The sequence below is a fragment of the Schistosoma mansoni genome, chromosome 1, assembly GCF_000237925.1.
Source record: "Schistosoma mansoni strain Puerto Rico chromosome 1, complete genome".
Lineage (NCBI taxonomy): Eukaryota > Metazoa > Platyhelminthes > Trematoda > Strigeidida > Schistosomatidae > Schistosoma > Schistosoma mansoni.
Window position 1 is genome coordinate 60,320,014 of NC_031495.1, and position 22,061 is coordinate 60,342,074.

At 32.5% G+C, this 22,061-nt stretch overlaps 1 protein-coding gene across 1 annotated transcript in view; it reads left to right on the forward strand.

The window, feature by feature from the left end:
- The window catches only part of Smp_144080 (putative proprotein convertase subtilisin/kexin type 5 precursor (EC 3.4.21.-) (Proprotein convertase PC5) (Subtilisin/kexin-like protease PC5) (PC6) (Subtilisin-like proprotein convertase 6) (SPC6)), a gene marked incomplete at its 5' end in the record, with an annotated part of 98,785 nt that overhangs the window by 46,048 nt on the left and 30,676 nt on the right, over positions 1 to 22,061 (forward strand). The window contains 7 exons of the mRNA XM_018795066.1: positions 741 to 841; positions 8,347 to 8,450; positions 9,014 to 9,131; positions 10,684 to 10,895; positions 11,941 to 12,215; positions 18,284 to 18,346; positions 19,995 to 20,083. Coding sequence (XP_018649415.1) covers positions 741 to 841; positions 8,347 to 8,450; positions 9,014 to 9,131; positions 10,684 to 10,895; positions 11,941 to 12,215; positions 18,284 to 18,346; positions 19,995 to 20,083 — 962 coding nt within the window. The remainder of the gene's footprint in view (positions 1 to 740; positions 842 to 8,346; positions 8,451 to 9,013; positions 9,132 to 10,683; positions 10,896 to 11,940; positions 12,216 to 18,283; positions 18,347 to 19,994; positions 20,084 to 22,061) is intronic.

Consider the following 22,061-nt stretch of genomic DNA (forward strand, 5'->3'; position numbering starts at 1 on the left):
CACTAAATAATTATTTCATCATAGAACTCACTACTTTTCAACATAAAATTCACCGATAAAAATTCTGTTTAAAGTGATTAGTTCGTTTCTGACTCGTGTCACCTGGATGTTTTCTGTGATTTCTTGTTATCCCTCATATAGAATATTCCAAATGATGTATTCTACACAAATTCCATCCACATTACTCATGAAAACTACTAACATCAGTCCCATAATAAAATAAATATACGTTTGAATATTCAAATAATAGATTACATTACACTTGATAGCGAAGTGAATGTCTTTATATATGTGAATAAACCATGAATATGTCAAGCATCTGTTCACTTTTGTGAAAGGTATGAATCAAAACATCATTAAACTCATATTTAAATAATGCATTGACTAAGTTAATCAGAACGATCAGTGTAATGCTTGTCGATAGTTAGGAAAAATGGATATGAATCACGTCAGTCTAAATAATAAATCAAAACTATTAGTGTAACTTCATAATGAGAATAAACCGTTTTTAAACACTTTGGGGGACGGAGAAGTTTGAATTTTCGTCCAAGTAGAGCTTCTATATTGATTAGTATTCTCATCTGAGCACTTTTGTACAAGATTACAAAGATGAATTTTTTGTTAGCAACCCTATAGGTTGTCTCAACTAAATGTTTGTCAATGAAGGTGTTTATTTGTTTCATTCAGTAAGTTTTTTGTTTTTAAATTTTCTTTTTTTTTAAACATATTTACCTCTTTAGTCCACTACTGATTTGGGTCATGACTGTACTCGTATGCATTCCGGTACATCAGCATGTGCACCGATGGCAGCTGGGATAATTGCGTTATTATTAGAAGCTAAGTGAGTTTAATTTATTAAACAAATAATGATTTTTAGTACCATTATATTTGGGTTACATTGTATACGGTGACGAAACAAAGAGTGAGCAGTAAATTCTAACTCATCAGTAGTCTGAAGATATTCTACTCATTGTGAAACTCGAACTTCATGCGTTCTGTTCTTCTTTGGTTTTGGATGTGTACTCGAGAAGAGCCTCGAGCGCAGATGAAACAGCTCTTTGGTAATCAGTAGTCATTCATATGGCAATATAGCTCAAGTAGATGACATGCTATTACAAACCCAAATGGTTGGTGAAAGATCCAAATATAAACGTGCTGTTATGAGTTAGTGAACTGTTCACCTAGATTAGATCACTACTTACTTACGCTCGTTACTCCTCGTGGAGGAGCATAGGCTGCCCACTAGCATTCTCCTATATGTTTCTGTTAAAACTAGTCTTAAATATATACTAGTGATTACAATCGATTAAGTTATTCAACATATATAGATGTATTCATTTTTCTCTGTTTAGTAAAACTTAGACGACACAACATCACTTTGTTGATTAAATCATTGAGGATAAGACTCAGTGGTGTGTGTGAACATACAGTCGTTCTTGTTGAAGTTCGTTTGATATTCATTTGCTTTTTGTTTAAGAATATTTATTGAAATCACTTGAAATCTGTTTCTGTTGCTCTAGTTTATATCATTTTTTAAAATATTCCTTTATATTACAAGTGTTCAAGTGTTCTAATACATTTTACTTTCCGGTTTTATTCATTCCTTTTTTTAAAACTATTATTGGTATTATTCCAACTGTCATATTCTTTTTATCTTATTTGTTTTTAGTTTCTTTTTCCAACTGTGCAATACTTACTTACTTACTTGTTCACTATTATTTCTAGATTTGTTTTATTTTTCACAAAACAAACAAACAAATTCAATTTATAGATCAGAAAATTATTTCAAGAAAAGAAAGACTCACCAACTTACTTTTAATATTTATTCCGTCAATATTGATTTATAAATAAATCTATCTTATATATAGGAAAAAATAAGTTGATTTGATTCTATTATAGTTTGTTACATTGAAATGAACTTCCAGCATTAATTGTGCAATATTGCAATAAGTATCCTTCTTAATTATTCCACGTACATATTTTATGTGCAGTTTTAGTAGTTAGTACATACCGATTGCATGGAATCATTATAGTTCACCGTTGTTTCAGCTAATACAAGTATTTCTCCATCCATTGTAATATAAGGTGCTTAAATTCCAATATATTTCCCTGTCGTTTCTTTTCAAGGGATAGTGTTTGGTCGTATACTATCCGGTTCTGATTCTTATATGTGATCCTTTTAAACGCAAGCACAAAGGGTTACTTGGATGAGAAGGCAGCTTTTCGTCAGCTTACCGGATCGTTAATATATATATATATATATATTCACTAATGGTCCCTGTCTCTTCATTTAGAAATCCTGGCCATTTATCATGTACACCTATCGTTCGGTCGATTTCTGATTGGCCCAATGTTCTGGGTAGATAATAAAGGAAAACATGCCAAGAACTTCAGTTCTTCTGTTTGAATTTTTCAGTACTTCGTATAGTAATAAGTTGTAAGCTTTCTGTGCTAATATGTCAGTACATAGCGTTAATATTGATAATTATGCACTTTAAACAGATCTAAAGCAGATAGGTTATACGTCTGTGATGTTCTAGCGCATCGGCCTCTAAATATTCCTTTCATATTTCAGTTCTTTTAGCGAGTGGATCATGAATGTATGATTATACTTTTCACTAAGGATTTCATTTCAAGTTATAATTTTCACTTTGTTGACGTTTTCCATCTGGCAATTAAGGACGGGCTTCATTCCTCCCTCATAGGACACAATTGGATATGTGTATGCCGTTATATATTATTCTTAGAACAAAACTACATCTAGCTGACGAGTCTCAAATAATACAAAATGCCCATCGTAGGTTCCTCGGCTAATCACCATTCATCTCTGCTTAAAATGCTCGTAACCTACTGGCATTATCGAGGCAATCCGCACAGGATGCATATATTTTAATGAGGATGATCAACTTCAGTCCCTAAACATCAATCGGAAGATCCAAAAGACAATTATATATGGATTAAAAATTAAAACTACTAAGACTTCATAAATCATTTAGATATTTACTAACTAAATTTTTACTTTAAATATATTTCATTACTGAAATACATACATACATTGTAGACTGATACATATTTTCATAGTTGAAAGCGTGAGACAATTGAAGCTAGACCACTCACGCTTTCAACTATGAAAATACTAAATCTCCACAAAACCCCTTCTGATACATATTTGTTTACTTATTTATACTTCTCCTTCATTTTGAATGATAATATTTAATTATTTTCAACTAAGGTAGAGTGATATAATGATGGGATTGTCGTAAGATCGTTTTCTTCTGTCTTTTCCTTGTTTTCTTTTTTAAAAGGGTTGTATTTCTTTCTGTTTGATCTACCCATTATTATTATTATTATTATTATTATTATTATCGGCACTTAAATCGCACATTCAAAATTTATGCATCGAGAAGTAAACTTGAAATAAATAGTCTATTAGATGAATAATCAAATGGCGTCTTGTCGTTTTGATGTTTGTGTCTGAGAAAATTTAGTTGTTTTTTTTATTTATTTTCATTTGTCTTCGTAGAATGATTTGATGTGTTTTGTTATCAAGGATACACTGGTTGTTTTTAACATTATATATATATATATATATATATATATATATATATATATATATATATATATTGTGTAGAAACCGAGAACTCGTTAAATACCCGAAAGCTTGAATTCATAATAGTCTCAATAAATTCCTACAATGTCTGTCAATTAGTGAGTACAGTATATCAAAGGCTTTTCCAAATTATTTATTCATCTTTAATTGTAACATTTTAAACGAAGTGGATTGAGAGTCACTGAATATGTGTTGTTCAGATGCAAATTCCACAAACCTTCCAAATAGATTATTTTCAAATTATGCCCTATTTTGTTGTTAGTTCTCATCTCATTTTGATTTTTATTGGTCAATGATTTATAGTCCTGGAGTAGTGAATTGTATTTTTGTAACAATTAATATGCCTCACTGACGGAGTTTGTGAATGCTGATTTCAGTTTCTTCAAGTGTTCTTACAGTTGACTAGTGAAATGTTTATGAATAATGTCCTCATTTCAGTAATTCATTGAATATGTTGGATTCACACCAAAAAAATTATCATGCCAAGTGTCAAAAATTATAAGCCTATTTTATTGTTAAATTGTTTGGTTGTATTACACTTAGTGTTGTGGTTGCAACAAGTTTAAATATTCGGTTAATAATTAAGCGCATAAAAATAGCATTTAACCGTCCTAGTGCTTTTTTTTTACTTAGTTGCTCCTACCAGTTGGACAGTTTAGTATGGAACGTTTTTATTATTTTTGGGAGACGACAGCATTCCAAGATTATTTTACTGCTTTCACAGTAATCACTAATTACAGTCTAATGTTTACGTTCTTCATCAATTACACCTCCAAATAAAGTTAGGTTTAGAGAGAAGGTATTAGATTCTCACTATGTTCTCTCAGATATGTCTAATTGATCCAATTAATTATTTATTAGTGATTAATATCACCTTAGTCTAATCTTTTAGTGCCTTATTTTGGCCTTTGTAAAATATCATGATTATGAACTTATATATGTAGAGCCTGACGATGAAGTTATTGAAAACAATTTTTTCTCAAATGTTCTTCATTTTTGAATGTTCTATGGGGAATTTTCCTTATCGTTCATTTTCTTCCTGATTGTAAATTCTTTGCTCACGTTTTCATAGATAATATAGAGTAGTGAAACGTTTGAATATATACTATTCAGATTATTTTTTAAAATCATTTCTGTTTGTTTGGATTCCTGTTTTTTGATTTAATTTTTTTTACGAATACTTCATCAAATTTACTCTCGAATAGAATTTGTTTATTAACCGAGGAAAATCTTGAATGTCTATATTCGATAAATCATTTAGATTATAGAAACTGAGGCTGACTTTGACAATCGAGGGAAACTATAAAGTACTGAAGACCTATTTTCTTCTACAGTTTAAAACTTTTCACTAGTATATACCCACCCCCCTATACTGGATTGAACTTAAGAAATGTAGACATCATAACTAACACACGATACCATTAAACTCCTAATTTGGAATCCCATGGTCCATTTTTCCAACTTCAGTTGAATTAAGACATACCCCAGTGGTTCATCCGATCTCATCTATAAGTTCGTGGAAATTATGAATTCCCATATGAATATGTTGAATGATATTGCTTAGTGTATTACATATCGATTCTGCTGTGCATGTGTTCAGTGTTGTTACATCAAATGCATACTTAACTTTTTTTTATAGAAAATATGGTATATTAGTTTCAATCTACCATTGTTAACCTAATTAACTACCTTTTTCTCTGATTATAATACTTGAATTTTCTGAAAGTTTTATATGAAAATCTTTTTATCAACAACTCTCTGATTTAATACTACTTATATCAATCTAATCTCCGATCTCTTTGGACATATTAGATGACATTTACAATTTTAATGACATTTATTAAATAATAGCAGTAGTACTGAATGAAATCATAAATAAAAACGTCTCAACTTTTTTATTGTCATTCTCTTTTATCATTTAGATATCTCCTTAAAATTGATGACGTTTAATATTGTAAAACAATAATGATACACAGTTTGAAAATGTGTTCGCTCCTATTTCTGTTCTGACTTTGAACTTTTAAATAAAATGATTTTATAAAAATATGGAAGTCGAAATAGGTAGTAGTAGTACCGGTAAAAGTATTAACACGTTCAATTCCTCAAACAAACGGAATCACACATTAGAAGCAGAGATGAATGGTGGTCAGCAGTGGAATCCAGGATGCGCGTTAGCTGTATTCATTTGCATCACAGAGTTGATGTTCATTCTTAACAATATCGAGGCAATCCGCAATGGATACACATATGTCGAAAAGAAACTGATCATTTTCAGTCCTAAACATCAGTAAGAATATTTAAACAATAAATACAAAAAAATCAAGCAATTTAGCAAAAATATAAGTGCAGAAATTCTGAAAGACTTGAAATATGCATACAGTTTTTCAGTAATATTCTGTCATAATCACTAAGACCAAAAGGACTTTATTTGAATTACCAATGTTCCTTTTCTTTGTATAATTTCGATAAGCAACTATGCAATATATATATATATATATATATATACATTGGATATATGAGGTAAACATATCAGTTAATTATGAACAACATTAAACCTAACGCACACGTCCTCATCGGTTCATGTTTTTATACCATTACAATAAACTGACTTGTAATTATTCACACGTGAATTGATATAGTTTTTATGGATAAATTTTTATCTACAAATTTGTTTCATCATGAATTGATATCAATAGAATAATTATTGAAGACCAGGAAACGTTTTTCGTATCGGACTTATTTATTCCCTCCAATCTAATATATGTTCAGGTTGATATTGTATGATCCTGCATTAGACCCTGTCATGAGTTATGGATCGTTAACTCATAAATATCTTTACAGGTATTAAATAGTCTTTAAATTTCATATCTCTCTCAAATGATGTCAGTTTTAGGTTGGAAAACTGTTTTTTAGACATGAGCAAAGATTTATTTAAATCGGTTACAAGAATAAATTTATGAATTTCATTGGAAAACTATTCACTTCAATTCTCCTTTATTTATTTATTTCATAGTTAAAAGCGTGAGTCAGTTGAAGCTAGACCACCATGGAAAACCTGGAAACACTTGACGGCCGTTTCGTCCTATTATGGGACTCCTCAGCAGTGCGCATCCACGAACCCAGGACCTACCAGTCTCGAGCCGAAGCCCTTAACCGATAGACCACTGAGCTGGCATCCAACGGTGTTAATGTCTAACTTCAACTGAATGTCTAGCTTCAATTGATTCACGCTTTCAACTATGAAATATACTAAATCTCCACAAAAACCCCTTCTGATATTTATTTTTATTCAAAATGTCATATTTATTAAGAATGTGGATATATATAAGGTGATTCGTTTCGCTCAAAAATTTAATATACCATAGTTAGGAGCAAAGAATCATTGATAACATCTTGACGTTTATGACAAAAGTTTCACCGATTTGTTCTATATATTCTGACTCTAATTGACAAAGATGAAACAAACCCAATATTTGACTTCGTATATAATTACTTCATCTAATTGCATTATACAACGGTGGTATTTCAAGACTTAATACTATGTGTAGCTGGGAGATTATATTTTATTCATTCATGCAATAACAGACAACCATGTAACCGTACTAAAATCTCTTGGGCTAAATCATTTATTTTTGTGCCTTAGCTTACTTTGTTCAAATAAACAAGTGAATATACAAACACACACAGAAAAGATGTACATGGACAAAAGGTCACGACAAATTATATGGTAATCCATAACATAACAAATAAGATTACAATAATGTATGCAAGGTTTACATAGATGTCCCAGTTTTTTTGTTTACACAATGGCTGTTTTCAATCTATCATACCGCTTCGTAATATGATTGTAAATTCGGGTGTATTTATGATATTCTGAGTGTTTGGGAGCACTACAATCTTCATTTCTTCATATCCTTGATGAATTACTTGTTATCTGATGAATAACACAACCATACTATCTTATTTGAACATTTCGAATAAAATTAAAAGCTAGGATTCACAGTATATTCTCAACCAACCAACCAGTTGTTGTTCTGTCTTCTACACTACAAGCAGTTAAGATGTGAATCTCAGTTACATGATCAAAATCCAATTAAATAGATCAAGTTGTCATAAAAAACGTTTAGCATATCATATTTATCTTATATGAGAAACTTGGTGTTTATCATTTACTGATATATAACAACCAATGCTGTGCTCTCACATGATGATCGTGAGACTAAGTTCATTCGCTGTATCAGTGTGATTTATCATCAATAATCTAACCTTTTTAATCATATTATGTAATGCTTGAGATCTTTTAGGTTGCATCGGGTTACTCTGTTATCTTTTTTTTCTTTTAGTCACCATACCATAAGTCTTCTATTTGTGTAATTTTCCTACTCTTCAGTATTGTTCTGATAACAATGGGAAGAGTTCAGAAATTAGTTGGTTTGTCAAAAACTGGGAGAAATTGATCAGCCCTTTCGTCCTACTTCTGAACTCCTCAACACTACTCATACGACCCCACCAGGGATCAAACCTGGGACTTTCAGATTACATGAGCATCGAATGATACAGGCGATCGATTTAATTTGGCGATGTGTTCTATTAGATTATGACTCTAATTTTAAAGTAACGTGGTCACCACGACATCTTAAGGTTGTAAATCTGATTATCTAACGAATATTAACCAAAGAAAAAATATTTACAGAAATAACTATTTTCCTTCAAATATCCTTTTCTTTATCTAATAGTGGTCGACTTAGCTGGCGTGATGTTCAATATATTACTTTACTAACAGCTAATCCGAAACCGTTCAAAGATGGTAATTTTACAAAGAATGCTGTTGGACGTGAATGTAAGTTCTATTTTGCATAGGTTCTGCGTTTTGAAGTATAATGTTTACTTTTGTACACTTATAATAATACTGTATAAACTAGTTAGAACTGTTAAACTCTAAACAAAAAAAACAACCACAATGACTGGATGTGAAGGTAGAAATGGATGGTGATTTGCAATCGGTGACATCTACATCACCAATGTATCTACGGAAAATTATCGTTCGTTCTACAATCTACTGAAATTTCACGTTAATTTAGGATAAGTTATTTTCATTTTTTTGAAAAAGCGTTATGATAGCTGATCTACTTCATATTTCTCGTACATATGACAGTTAGTTACAGTTATAACCGATGACTATCCTTGATATACAATCATTAAAATTTCGTTATTATACTAATTCAGTAGTGTTGAAACACTTTTACTCATCAAGTGTTCACTTATAAAGCAAACGATTAAAGTTAGTTAGTTCTGTTTAGTTTAGTCCTATTTTATTATGATGAGATGGGCATATACATACTCATTCTCTTTCTCTTTATATATATATATATATATATATATATATTCATTTGTCCACTACAGATAGCCAATTGTATGGATATGGTTTAATGGATGCTGGTAAAATGGTCCGACTAGGTGAATTATGGCGTGGTGTTCCTGCACATCATCGTTGTACTTCAAATGTGATAGATGTACAAAAGTAAATTTCACCTTAATCTTTTAAACTCTTTTTTTTCAACTCATAAATATTGTTTTTATAAGAAACGCAATCAACAAACTGCTAAAATGTCATCTACATTCCATTGTATCACGTAAATTAATCTCTCCATTCATTAATATAACTTCCAGGGTGAGAAGAAAGGTAAACTGATTGCTGTGGAATCGTATGGCTTCTACAGATTTGTAGGTAATCAAGATGAACAAAGTAGAATCTGTGTCTGATTAATTAAATTTTATTTATTTATTTATTTGAACACATAAATATTGGTACAAAGGAGCACCATATATATATGCGCCACACAAAAAATTGTCACTTCATTTAATTATGTGAGGGATATGATACTGCCCGGGTACTCAGACCAAATCAGGTGGTTTTCTTAGGGTGCCACGCTCGAGGATTTTGACCTAAAGGTCTAACCCACAAGACAGTGGAGCATCGTGAGGAGATGCAGTCTCATGGTAGCCGGTGACCACCGATTAGTTCATTCGCCATTTGTTCCCTCAGGACACTGGAGTTCATGTGCACCATTGGCTTGGAATCAGAGTTTTTCAACTTCCCTAGGTGAACTCACTGTGTCCATCAACCCGGCTAGAGCGCCGGACATTTGCCTTTCGTTTTCTCAATTTCGTAAACAACACCCTGCCACGAGAAGGCAGTGAATAGGACTTCCCTGTCAGAGGCTGTATATGCGTGGCCTTGTGAGAACATTTTGAGAGAGAGGGGGCGGGTCCTCCCCACTCTCGACCGTACCAGGGCATTCGGGGGAATCGATGAAATTAGTTACGTCAAGAATGGAATTATTGTTCATAGCTCTCCGCAGCTATCATTCGATTTATCAAATAACTGGTGCATAATGTAACTTGTCTGCTATTATTGTCCACCTGATCTATATTGGTAGGAACACTTATTCTTCTAGGTCCTACCATGACAGGCAAGCGTGTTGGAGAATGATAAAAATAAAACGTTCAATTAATAGTTTGAGGTTAAAGTGGTTAACGCCTACTATACTGGGTTGTGATGGCAGTGGCAGTCAACGTTCGCGTCTTTGCCCCTATCCCACAACGAAACGTTTGTGTTGGAGATGTTGAGAGGAAAGAAATAACATGCATCAATTTGTTCCCATGAACTTCCCTTGTTAGTGGTAAGGCCTTACAAGTACGGTGCTAACGCATAAAGAACTAATCACGAAAAGGCCATGTGTGACCAGGCTTGAACAATTGCTTTTTGAGCTCTGTGGCCATGCTCTCAGGTCTCCAAGATCTCTAGTAATTCAGATTCCTTTTCAGGTCCTAGAAGAAGAAGTGTACTTTCATGGTATTGGCAATCGGGATGTGACAACCCCCCAGGCAACCCTAACAGCACTCAAGACCACCTTGGTAGCGATGAGAAATTGTTTTCATCTTAAAATAGTCTGCACAGATCTCTCACTCTAAATAGCATTGGATTCCTTCAAATGTATGAATAATTCATGCAATTTGTGTTTATTAGCTATTTTTATTATTCTACTTCTTATACTTGTATTTACGGTAAGAAATCTAGGTGGGAAATTCAATCACACATTATTTCTTCACTTCTCTGGATGTCGACCAAAATCTGGAAATAGTGACTCAACAAATAAATTGAATAAACGATCGACTTCAGAAAATGGTACACCCATACGTTATTTAGAACATGTCCAGGTTTACGCAGATATTGTTTATGAACGTAGAGGATTATTACAACTATCCGTAATATCTCCAAGTGGTATGTGTTTTTTTAATTATAGGTTATTGTACTGTTAGAAAACAAAATCTTAAGGTTGATATGAGTGTTTTTTCCAAAAAGAAGCTTCGGTTAAAATTAACTTGATAGACCTTCCAATTATTTATAATCAACGTAGAGCTTACCCAAGTTTCCATAACACATCAGGATAGCCGAATGAGTAAAATGCGAGTTGAAATGCTCGTAGCATCAATATGATGGTATTGGAAAACGTGGTTCAAGGAAATTGAATGAGAGTGTAGACACACAGAAATACTCCAATTAGAGGAAAGTACGTACATACGCCTGTCACCCCTCGCGGGGAAGCATAGGCCACTGACCAGTATTCTCCATCAAACTCTATCCTGGGCGATCCTTTCCAGCAAATATTTCTTTGATACTTTAATTAATTTTAAACCATGTCACCAAGTGTTTCTAGCAAGTAGTAGTTATCACATGGATCTTTAAGTCGGCAGTTTACATCTAACGTGGGTTATATCAACAGTCACTGGTTTCATGAATGGATGTTATGTCATGATTTATTTGCCCTTAGCTTTCTTTTAAACTACTTTCAGGACTACCTTTCAGTAATGGATAGTATTTACTCTGTCTTATAATCTAACTCCATGATAGATCTGTATTGAAACTTGTTTTGTAGGAGTATATAAAATTATCTGAAGTCTCTCTAACTCGAATTTGATTACTTAAATGCACTTTTCTGTAAATCATCGATTTATCATTGTAATATGTATTAAGAACTACTCTAACATTGACCATTTTTAAGTATTATGAGGTCATTAGAACAATTTGAAACCATCTTAGATTTTTTCGGTTAAAATAATATATTTGCTGACTCCGAACTAATATGTTAAATCCTCTAAATACTACTAGACTTGATTCTTGAATAGCCGAGAAAAGGTACAAAGTAGGAATGATATTTTTAATTTTATGATTTCTGCGTAACCTATAAATTGCATAAATAATAACTTAAGTTGATATGCTTTGTTGCTGTTATTATTTTACTATTATTGTCTGTTTTCTTCAAAAGGTACGTTAAGTGTACTTCTCCCACCTCGAACTCATGATGAACATTCAGGTGATATAGCTATGCTACGTTGGCCAGTTACAACAGTACAATTTTGGGGTGAAAATGCTGTTGGTACATGGCAGATATGTTTAGATAGTATTTTAGGCACTGAAATAAGTCGTGCTGATCCAGATAATATTAAAGGATTTTGGCGTTCAGTTTGGATTGTAGCTTATGGTACAGACGAATTCCCTATACGTCTTAAACCTCCTACATCTGAACGTCCACCACCTCCGGTATGTTTTCTTGCTCGATGACTGTTGTCATCTTCTGGTTTCTTCTTAATTTAAATAACCAGTTTCATGTTACCATGCTGTTTTTTCTGATTTGACGTTACTTTTAATCACCAAATTCTATCAACTGAAGAACCACAATAACAACAATGAGGAATAAGGAGCTGTTTCGAAACTCTTCAACGGTATATACAAATTTTGACGAGAAGCCAACCAATTTAGAAATCACAAGACTATCTATCTATGATATTGGATAATAGTAATACTATATTACCAACAGACTGAATCAAAATAGCGAACCTTAAATTCTCGATTTCGAACTCGGGTGACGTTGTACTTTCATCAAATCCGAAGATTGTCTTTTTATTCCTATGTTTTTGATTATGAATGTTCAGTGGTGAAATTTTCGCTTATGAAATCATTTTATTTTCCAGGTACTTAAGTATGAGGAACACCCTAATTGTAAGGCTTAATTGTATTATCCAGTTGCCCAAACCTCAGTTAATGAAGTGGGGTTCAAACATAAAATTTAGAGATCGAAAATCGAACGTCTTGATCTCTTAGAAACTGTTTCACTCAGTTTTTGATGGAAAGTAAAAAGATATCAGTGGAAAAACTACTTGAAGGATTGTTAAGTACAATAAAAGTAATTTAAATATTGATGTGTTTGATGCATACCGTTAGCTTAAAATATCAAGACTAAAGATTGAGATTTAGTTTTAACAGATTTGTCAGGCTCACTGAGTAGCTTTACAGTCCCATAACATCGTCTACACTTATACTGGATGAGATTTTGTAGTATGATTTGTAAATTCAGGTCATTTTATTCTTTATCTTCTCATGCGAAATTCAAGGTCATTAGGATGCTTCATTTAAATGTTGACCTCATTATTTTTAAGCTCTTTATCAAATCGTACCAATTTACTATCATTTTCATGTTATGCATTGTTCCAGTTAAATTATTTCCATAGTTTATGAATAAATTTAAATAAATTACGGATTTAATTATTATTTATAATGTTTTGAATCATATCCATGTATAAGACTACTCTATCAGGTTATCAGGATTCAAAAAAGAAAAAAAAAATTTTTTTCCAAAAAAACCTTTTTTTTCTCTAAATATGAATTAAGAAACTGGTCAATATAAAAACGTACTTACTTATTTACATACTTACGCCTATTACCCCTCGTGGATTAGCATAGGCCGCTTACCAGCATTCTCCATCCAACTCTGTCCTGAGCAATACTTTCCAGTTCGTTCCAGTTGTTATTCATCCTTTTCATATCTGCTTCTATTATTACTTATGATTTCACTTAATGATAAAGATTAAATTTATAACGTTTGTTTAAATGGCTTAACACTTTATAACTACTGAGAAAAATTACGATTTTGTGACTTTAAAAGAAATAAGATATATTTTGCTGAAACATCTAATCAAATTGTGTTATCTGTATATATCAAAAGGGGGGTTTGTGGAGATTTTAGTAATTTCATATAGAGTGAGATCATGAGTCAATTGAAGCTAGACCACCATGGAAAATCTGGAAGCACTGAACGACCATTTCGTCCTATTGTGTGACTCACTCCTCAGCAGTGCGCATCCACGATCCCGTCTCGCGAGATTCAAACCCAGGACCTATCAGTCTTGCGCGCGAGTACTGCTGAGGAGTTCCACAATAGGACGAATCAGCCGTCCAGTGCTTCCAGATTTTCCATGGCGGTCTAGCTTCAATTGACTCATGATTTCAACTATATATTATTTGTAGATAGTTCAATGAAACTTTTGATCTGTTATGTTGTTCAAGTTAAGTGAACTAATTTAATTACTTAGAGCAGTTTGATTGTATGTACGCTGTTTACACCAACGTCATCTTTGATAAATTAGTTCTATCGGAAGGTTTATATGAAGATTTATCATATTTGTAGGTAGTTTACAGCATTAGTTGACCTCTGTTGGGGGTACGATTGAGAACCAGAGAACACCAAACATCTGTTATATCTCAGTGTGGAACTCCTCAACGGTGTTAAACAGCAATTCAGTGAGGGATTGAAACCTGGATTCTCAAGTCTCTCGACTGTTCAATAACCTTTATACTACTAATTTGTAACTTCATATTCCTTTTCCACAACTTTAAGTAATGAAAAGTGTGATGCAAAAATCATTTGATGACATCTATGATTGTTAGTTATACTGAGGATATAATTAAATACCATTAATCACGAATTCACACCTTAGTTCTGTGCACTTATGTCAAAGTAAGCTTCAAAAAATCACAGGGTTATAATGGGATTGAAGATTTTTGTGGATATTAGCCTGATATACATGTGCTATTTGTCACAGATTGATTGTCTTCATATTTCTTGAGTTGATTAACGTTGGAAATATGGAACATCGTATTCCAAGTCCACAATTTGGGCGCTCTATACGATGTATGGAATTTTTTCCGATCCATTTTCGGAGACCATTGATGTATATTGTTAATGAGTGCTATGATGAAATAACACAGATCCCCTATGCTATATAGTTTACATTGGTATTTCAACTCAAGTCAATCAGTAATGAATATCACCAACTAACAAAATAAATTTTGGGTATAAGAATATTTCGAATGTCAATGTATATTCAATTTCTTATCTCATTTGTTTCATCAGTTTTTCTTTGATATTTTCACACCGCTAGGTTGTTAGCTTTAATCACTTAGAATGGTTGATACAAAAGGGACACCAGATATATTGCGCCCCATAAATCTCATTCGATTTTTGTGAGGGCTGCGATACTGCCCAGATGCCCAAACTGAAGCAGGTGGTTTTCTTAGGGGGGCATATCCAAAGCCTTTGACCTAAACATCTGGTCCACAAGTCAGTGGAGCATCGTAAGGAGATGCAGTCCCATGGTAACCGGTGAACAACAACTGGTTTATACGCCATCTGTTCCCTCAGGGTACTGGATCCCATGTTCACCATTGGTTTGGAATCAGGGTTTTCCAACTCCCCTAGGTGGACTCGCCGTATCCACCAGTCTGGCTAAAATGCCAGACACTCGCTGTTCGTCCTCTCAATTTCGTAAACAACACCCCCACTGAGAGAAGGCAGTGAGTAGGACTTCCCTGTCAGAGTCTATATACGCGTGTCTATGTGAGAGCATTTCGAGGGAAAGGGTGGCCCTCTCCACTCTCGGCTGTACCAGGGCATTTGGGGGCCACTAACTCACCGCCCGCCTCGATATTTAATTCTTGTTAAAAGAAAACTTACAGTGATCAAAATGAATCATATGACATAGCTTGAAATTGACAGTACTCGAATAGATGCCTTCATTATTATTAATAGTGCATGAAATGCATAGTTCATCTATACTTTTAGGTGTTGCATAACATTAAATGAGGATTCAAATTAATTTGGCCCGACTATTGTCATCACATCATTCTTTTGTTCTCTATTTTTTACACTACACTATAATTAATATCACTAGCATAGTAATAAATTTCGTCATTTTATTTATCTATTTTATGTAATCTATTGCGGGACATTGATGTACAATGAAGCTGGGCAATAACTGGATACATAAGATTGTATATATGTGTGTTTATTACTGTTTAGTGCACTTTCCGCATACTAGGTCAACTATTTATAATCCAGTATTCGTTGATTTATCTTCTATCATCATTAACAGTCGATTTTAATGCTGCTCCGAAACTGGGACAGATCCCTTTATTAAAAACTAACCTTAGTAATTAGTTAGCGATACTGGTAATAGGTATGCTTTGAAATTTGGCTAAATCTGGAATGTTGGGATAAGATTACGCATTGGATTGCTTGGACAGTATTTTCAGTAATAATAGTGTATAATATAGATAGAGCTATAAAAATAGTTATTTATGGTTTGTTTCTTTTTATTAACTTACAATTTGCAATAAATAAGTAGCAGAATGTTGACTGACACAGGTTGTCGATTTCTGCGATCCATAATCAGTTGCTATTTTACCAATTAGTATCTTTGACAGTTTTGAATTACTCTTTACTACATTTTATTAAGCACTGGTACCCTCAAGGATACTCAACAAAATTAATTGTATATCATGATCTTTATATATTTGTTTATCCAACTTATCTAGTGTTCTTACGATAGTGTCACAATCAATAAAGTAGTTTGTCGATAAAGATTATCTGCTACATAGAGCTTTATTAGTTACTGTGAGCTCGTAATACCTATTCAATCAATAACAGAAAATAAGGTTCTATTTCATTCTAATTCACCATTTCTTAATTTTGTTTTTACTTCATTATATTTAGTGATAAGAGACAGAATACAGATAAAATGATTTAGATATGATTAAACTTTATTTATTTCATTGATAACTTTATTGTACGTATGTTTGGATATAGAGATAACTACATTGTTTTGAGAAAGTGATATTTATTAAGAGGTCATTAAAACAGTAAATATTGTTTAAGTTTATAAAGTAATCATTCTTTTCGTAATGACCTTCAAATTTATAAATATTTATCATTTAAAATGTAATGAAAGACATGAAAATGAAACATTGTTTACTTGTTTTGAACAAATTTTCTATATTTTCCTGCGATCAGTCAGTCATAATCACCATAGAGCTTGGTATAAATATACGTTAATCGAAGTCGTCACATCATTATGACAAGATAAAAAAATTGAAATAATGCATACCAAAGGAGTTAGAATAATAGTAGTACCAATTATTGTGAGAAAGACTGAACTTTGCAGGAACTGGTTGACAAGAAAGAATAAAAATGTGTGCATCGAAAAGTATTTAGATTAGAAATTACTGCGAAAATAAGTTCTAAACTCATCTGGACCAGTATAATTAATTTAAACCCCAGTATCTTCAATCTTTAGTTACAGTTATCACGTTTATCACTAACTAAGCAGTGTTTACCTACACGCTGTTTAACATTCAGTGATTTCATGAACTACTGCTATGTTGTGATTCATCCACTCCTTTGCTTTCTTTCAACTTACTTCAATCCCAGCCAGATGTTTTGGTAATTTGTATTATACTCGAATAAAAAAAGTAATACTAAGTGTTACCACTTTTTTCATCTGTTAAATCAGACAGTGGGAGATATTCATGTTCAATTATTATTCTAAGAAAACTGATTTTGTATCATTTATTCTTGTTGTTAATAATCATATAATTGATCTTTATCCAATATTAGTAGTTTCAAAATTATTATCGATCAGGAAATCGGGAACAAGTATAACTCATAATTGACATAGAATTCCTATTTAAACTTAAAACAATTAGTCCCTTTGATAAATTTCGATAATCCAATGAGAAGACGAAGTTTATCAGAATTATGTGATATATTAGCGCAATACATTTCGAAAAATTTGATCACACATATACTTATTAGGACATTTTTATCTGAAAAATAAAAGGTCAGCTGGGCAGTTTAAAGGTAAGCGGTAACAAAGAAAAATAAAATACACAAAAGCAATGTAATAACCACTCTGGATAATAAATCAGTGTTACCAGGGTAGGTTAAGAGTAAGAACAAATTGTATGATCAAGTTATTCGAAATGTATTACTCAAATATATCACGTAATTCTGATAACCTTCGTCTTCTCGTTACACTATCGAACCCGTATTTAAACAATAAAAACATGAATTTCTCCGAAGGGATCTCTTTATTGTAACAAAAACATTTTAATTATCTTACTGTATTCACATCATAATGCGCTGCCAATTTATTAATTTTAATGTTCATGTTACGTAACCTAGTATTGTAATCTATCGATCGCATCATCATGTTTATTCCTCGTTCATATCTCTTCACGAAACGGGTACTTTAACACAAAAAATTTTGCTCTTTTTAAAATGATAAAGGGAACTATGTTTATGAAATAAAAAATTTTATATATATTTATATACGATTGTACAGCTTGATAATAACTTAAAATATCGGAATTCAAAATGATTCGCTCTTTCATTTTAGATTTAAGTTAACACAGGTTTCTCTACTATTCTACAAATAAATAGTTGTGTAATTGTTCTTTTTCTATTATTTTTCTTTGTTGATCCTGTTATTGCAAAGGAATGGTTTAAATCATTTTCGAAATATGTTGTTGATGATCGAGACTGGCATAAAGTGTATACAGTAAGTTGTTGTTGTTGTTGTTGCTTTTTTTTTACTTAATTATGTTTCATTCAAAACTGTCTAATTCTACTAAACCGTTGAATTCTGTGTGATATTAAAAGTCTATGTTATATGTGTAGCTATAACATTGTAATCAGTATTCCATATCTAATATTAGTCTCTACATTATCTTCAAATTATTGTTAATAATTAAAAAGTAGAAATTTTATCCAACCTGAAGTCAAGTTTATGAAATGAGTTGACTGAATCTTCACGTCTTTATATCACCTGAAAAAATGTAGTTTATAAACTGTTTTAATCTTTTTATGAATCTCTTGAAGTGCCATGATGTTGTTATGCATTGTAAATGAATGGATTTTCATTTCATATACAGTATTTTGACATTGCTAAGTTAAAAATCTTTAAAATTTAAGTATGTATATTTAAAACTGCAATATTAACTGATATTTAATCTGAATGATTTGACTATCGGAACCCAGGGAAATAGTGAAGAGAAACTTATACATTTAAAGTTTGGAGTCTCGGTACAAATATTAACTCATTTTTATGTTCGTATCCACTGTGATGCAGAGGTCTTGACTCAAAAATTCGCCATGTCCTGTTACGTGATTCATCATCACACAAAGTATTTGCGACCCTAAAAAAGGCTCAGAAATGGCGTTTCAAATATTCAGGAAAATTCACCAAGGAATAAAGCTTTGTTTTCAATATATATGTATGTTTGTCTCTGCATTCACTAAATCAATCTGATATACTGGGGAGACTAAATACTCTAACCATAAATATCACTAGTTTATGTAATTTTTTCTGCTTATTTACAGAAGATTTATTGAGGCTGTTTTTCTATATTGTATTTGCCACAGGAGACCAAATCAAATCACTGAACCCTGTTTTAAGATTTTTTAGCATCATTGGTTTCTTTATCTCTTAATATCACTGAAACTAATAAGTCATTGCCTACTCGTCACACTATTTCACAAACCAATTAAATCTAGGAACTTTAAATAATTGAATTCCATTCATTGACACTCATTATTATCATCTTGTTTAAATTTGGTTTCAGATAAAAGCAGTCACGTTTTACGTATTGTAAATGAGTTACCTTGATTACAGTGTTTCCCAAGAATTCTTTAAATGTTAGTTCAGAAAATCTACTTTGTTCCAACTTTGTTGTGATTGTCTGTCAATAAGAAAATTCATGAATTAAAGAAAATAATAAGGATTTTTTAACTCTCAACATTTCAACAACGTCAACCTTTTGATGAACCCACAATAATATCCAGATGTTAAAATGTCATCCTGCTGTTAAGCTAAAATTTAATAGTTTGATTTTTTTAAATACAGTTAGCGATATGTTGTGATCTTCAATATCATGCCACTTATGAATTACTGTTTCATTCCTGACTGATTTTTAATCCATGGTTTAATCACATATGAGGTCATTGAAGGATACTGATGATAATAAACCACATGTTAAGAATAAAACGTTTTCTTTTACTGAGGTCGGTTGTCGATAAAAGTCACATTTACTACAGTTAATACTTATTGAAGTTTATTCTCAGTTACATAGATAACAATATAAGTTAGTTTGTAGATAGTAAATTCTATGTTATGAAATTAGTGATAATTTTCATCTTATCATTCTCAGTGTCATTCTGAATGCGCACCTGGTGGTTGTACAGGTCCAGCAGCTGATCAATGTTTGTCTGGATGTAAACATTTCGCCACTGAAAGCCGGTATGTTCTAAGTTGATGTTGAAATTTATAGATTATATGTTTTTCGTTTCTTCGTTAATTTTAAAGATATTTATTACTTTATAAGCAAAGATGAATGGTGGCTAGCAGTGGAATCCAGAACTCAGTAGCTAAGTGGATAACGCGGTGTCGTTCGAAGCGAATAGTACTGGGTTCGAGTCCCGGGGTGAACATTAACTCTGGGATGCAGGTACATCCAGATGACGAGTCCCAAATAGGACGAAAGGTGCGTCCTGGATTTCAATGCTAGCCACCATCCATACTTGCTTGTAATGCTTGTGACTTACTGCCAATATCGAGGCAGTCCTCACATGATGTTTATAGGAGACTGATCAATTGCAGTTCTAAACATCAATGGAAGGTTTGAACAAACGATACAAAAATGAATTATTTATTAAACTGTATAGAATTCCACTTACGTAATAGAATATCTCACTTTCTACACAAAAATGAAACTACTTATTTATTTTTGCAGATAGTTCTAATTATTTTGAACAAAATATAATGTAATTGTACTTACTGCATTATTCCGAATCAAATTATCCCAGTTGAAAAATTAATAATGTGTGGCAGGAGGTGGTTGCCCGTAAACAGGAAGAAGCTATAAATATAAGCCTCGTGACAAATAATACTCTTCGACAAAACATGTTGTAAATCCTGAAGAAACTATTGTCCTTCCTGTCAGATTTGAATCTGCTTTACTACAGTTTTTCAGGGCCATTAACCATAAGCTAATTCCAATACTACTAACTGCTTGTAGAACTGAGTTGTTTACATTAATCTTTTAAAGACTGGTTGTTACAAATATGTATATGTGAGCTCGTATCGGAAAATACTAAAGTAGTAAGTATTTCTATCGAGAAGTTAGTTTACAAATAAATGGTTCTTCGTTTCAATCACATATTCAACTAACGTTTAATAAGCATCAGAAAATTGCCTTCTAAAGTATTGGAATTCTTTAATCATTATTTCTATAAACTTTTACTGGCTAGTAGTCACATCAATCCCTATTTGGAAGAACAATCTATTTAGAAAATAAAAATATTTATTTAGAGACAATTTTACGATTTATTAATTTAATATTTTAAAATTAGGTAAATAATTCTGAATAATAACAATAAACTAAGTAAATACTCATTTAGTAAATAAGTTAAAAAATTAAAGTTGGTTAGTGGCTAGCAATGGATTCAAAGTTTAAAAAATAACTATTTTCGTTTATAATGTTTTATATATGAGTGTTAACAATAATAGTTTCTTTCATAGTTGAAATCGTGAGTCAATTGCAGCTAGACCACCATGGAAAACCTAGAAGCACTGGACGGCCGTTTAGTAACATTGTGGGACTCCTCAGCAGTGCGCATCCACGACCCCGCCTCGCGAGATTCGAACCCGGAATCTACCAGCTTCGCGCCGGAGCACTTAACCGATAGACCACTGAGCCAGTATTTAACGGCGTTAATGTCTAACTTCAACCAGTTCACGAATTTTGAGCAACTGTTCACCAATTGTCTTCAGTGAGTTAATATCTCACAACAGACTTGGTTGAACTCCACTGGTCACTGCTTCTCACCAGAACTTCAGGACATGTATCTTGAAGTCAGTCACTAGTGAGCATATGATCATAATCAGAAGGGGTTTTGTGGAGACTGGTAGGTCCTGGGTTCGAATCTCTTGAGGCGGTATCGTGAATGCGCACTGCCGAGGATTCCCATAATAGGACGAAACGGCCGTCCAGTGCTTCCAGGTTTTCCACGGTGGTCTAGCTTCAATTGACTCATGATTTCAACTATGAAGAATACTGAGTTCTCCACAAAACCCCTTCTGATAATAATAGTTTCCACAAGGAGAATATTTGGATAGTATGCCAAAAATAAACTAAACCTATTTCGTTGCCAATATTAAACAATTTCAGATTGATCTATAGTTCACAATTATCATATAAAAGTGGTTAATAAGTTGT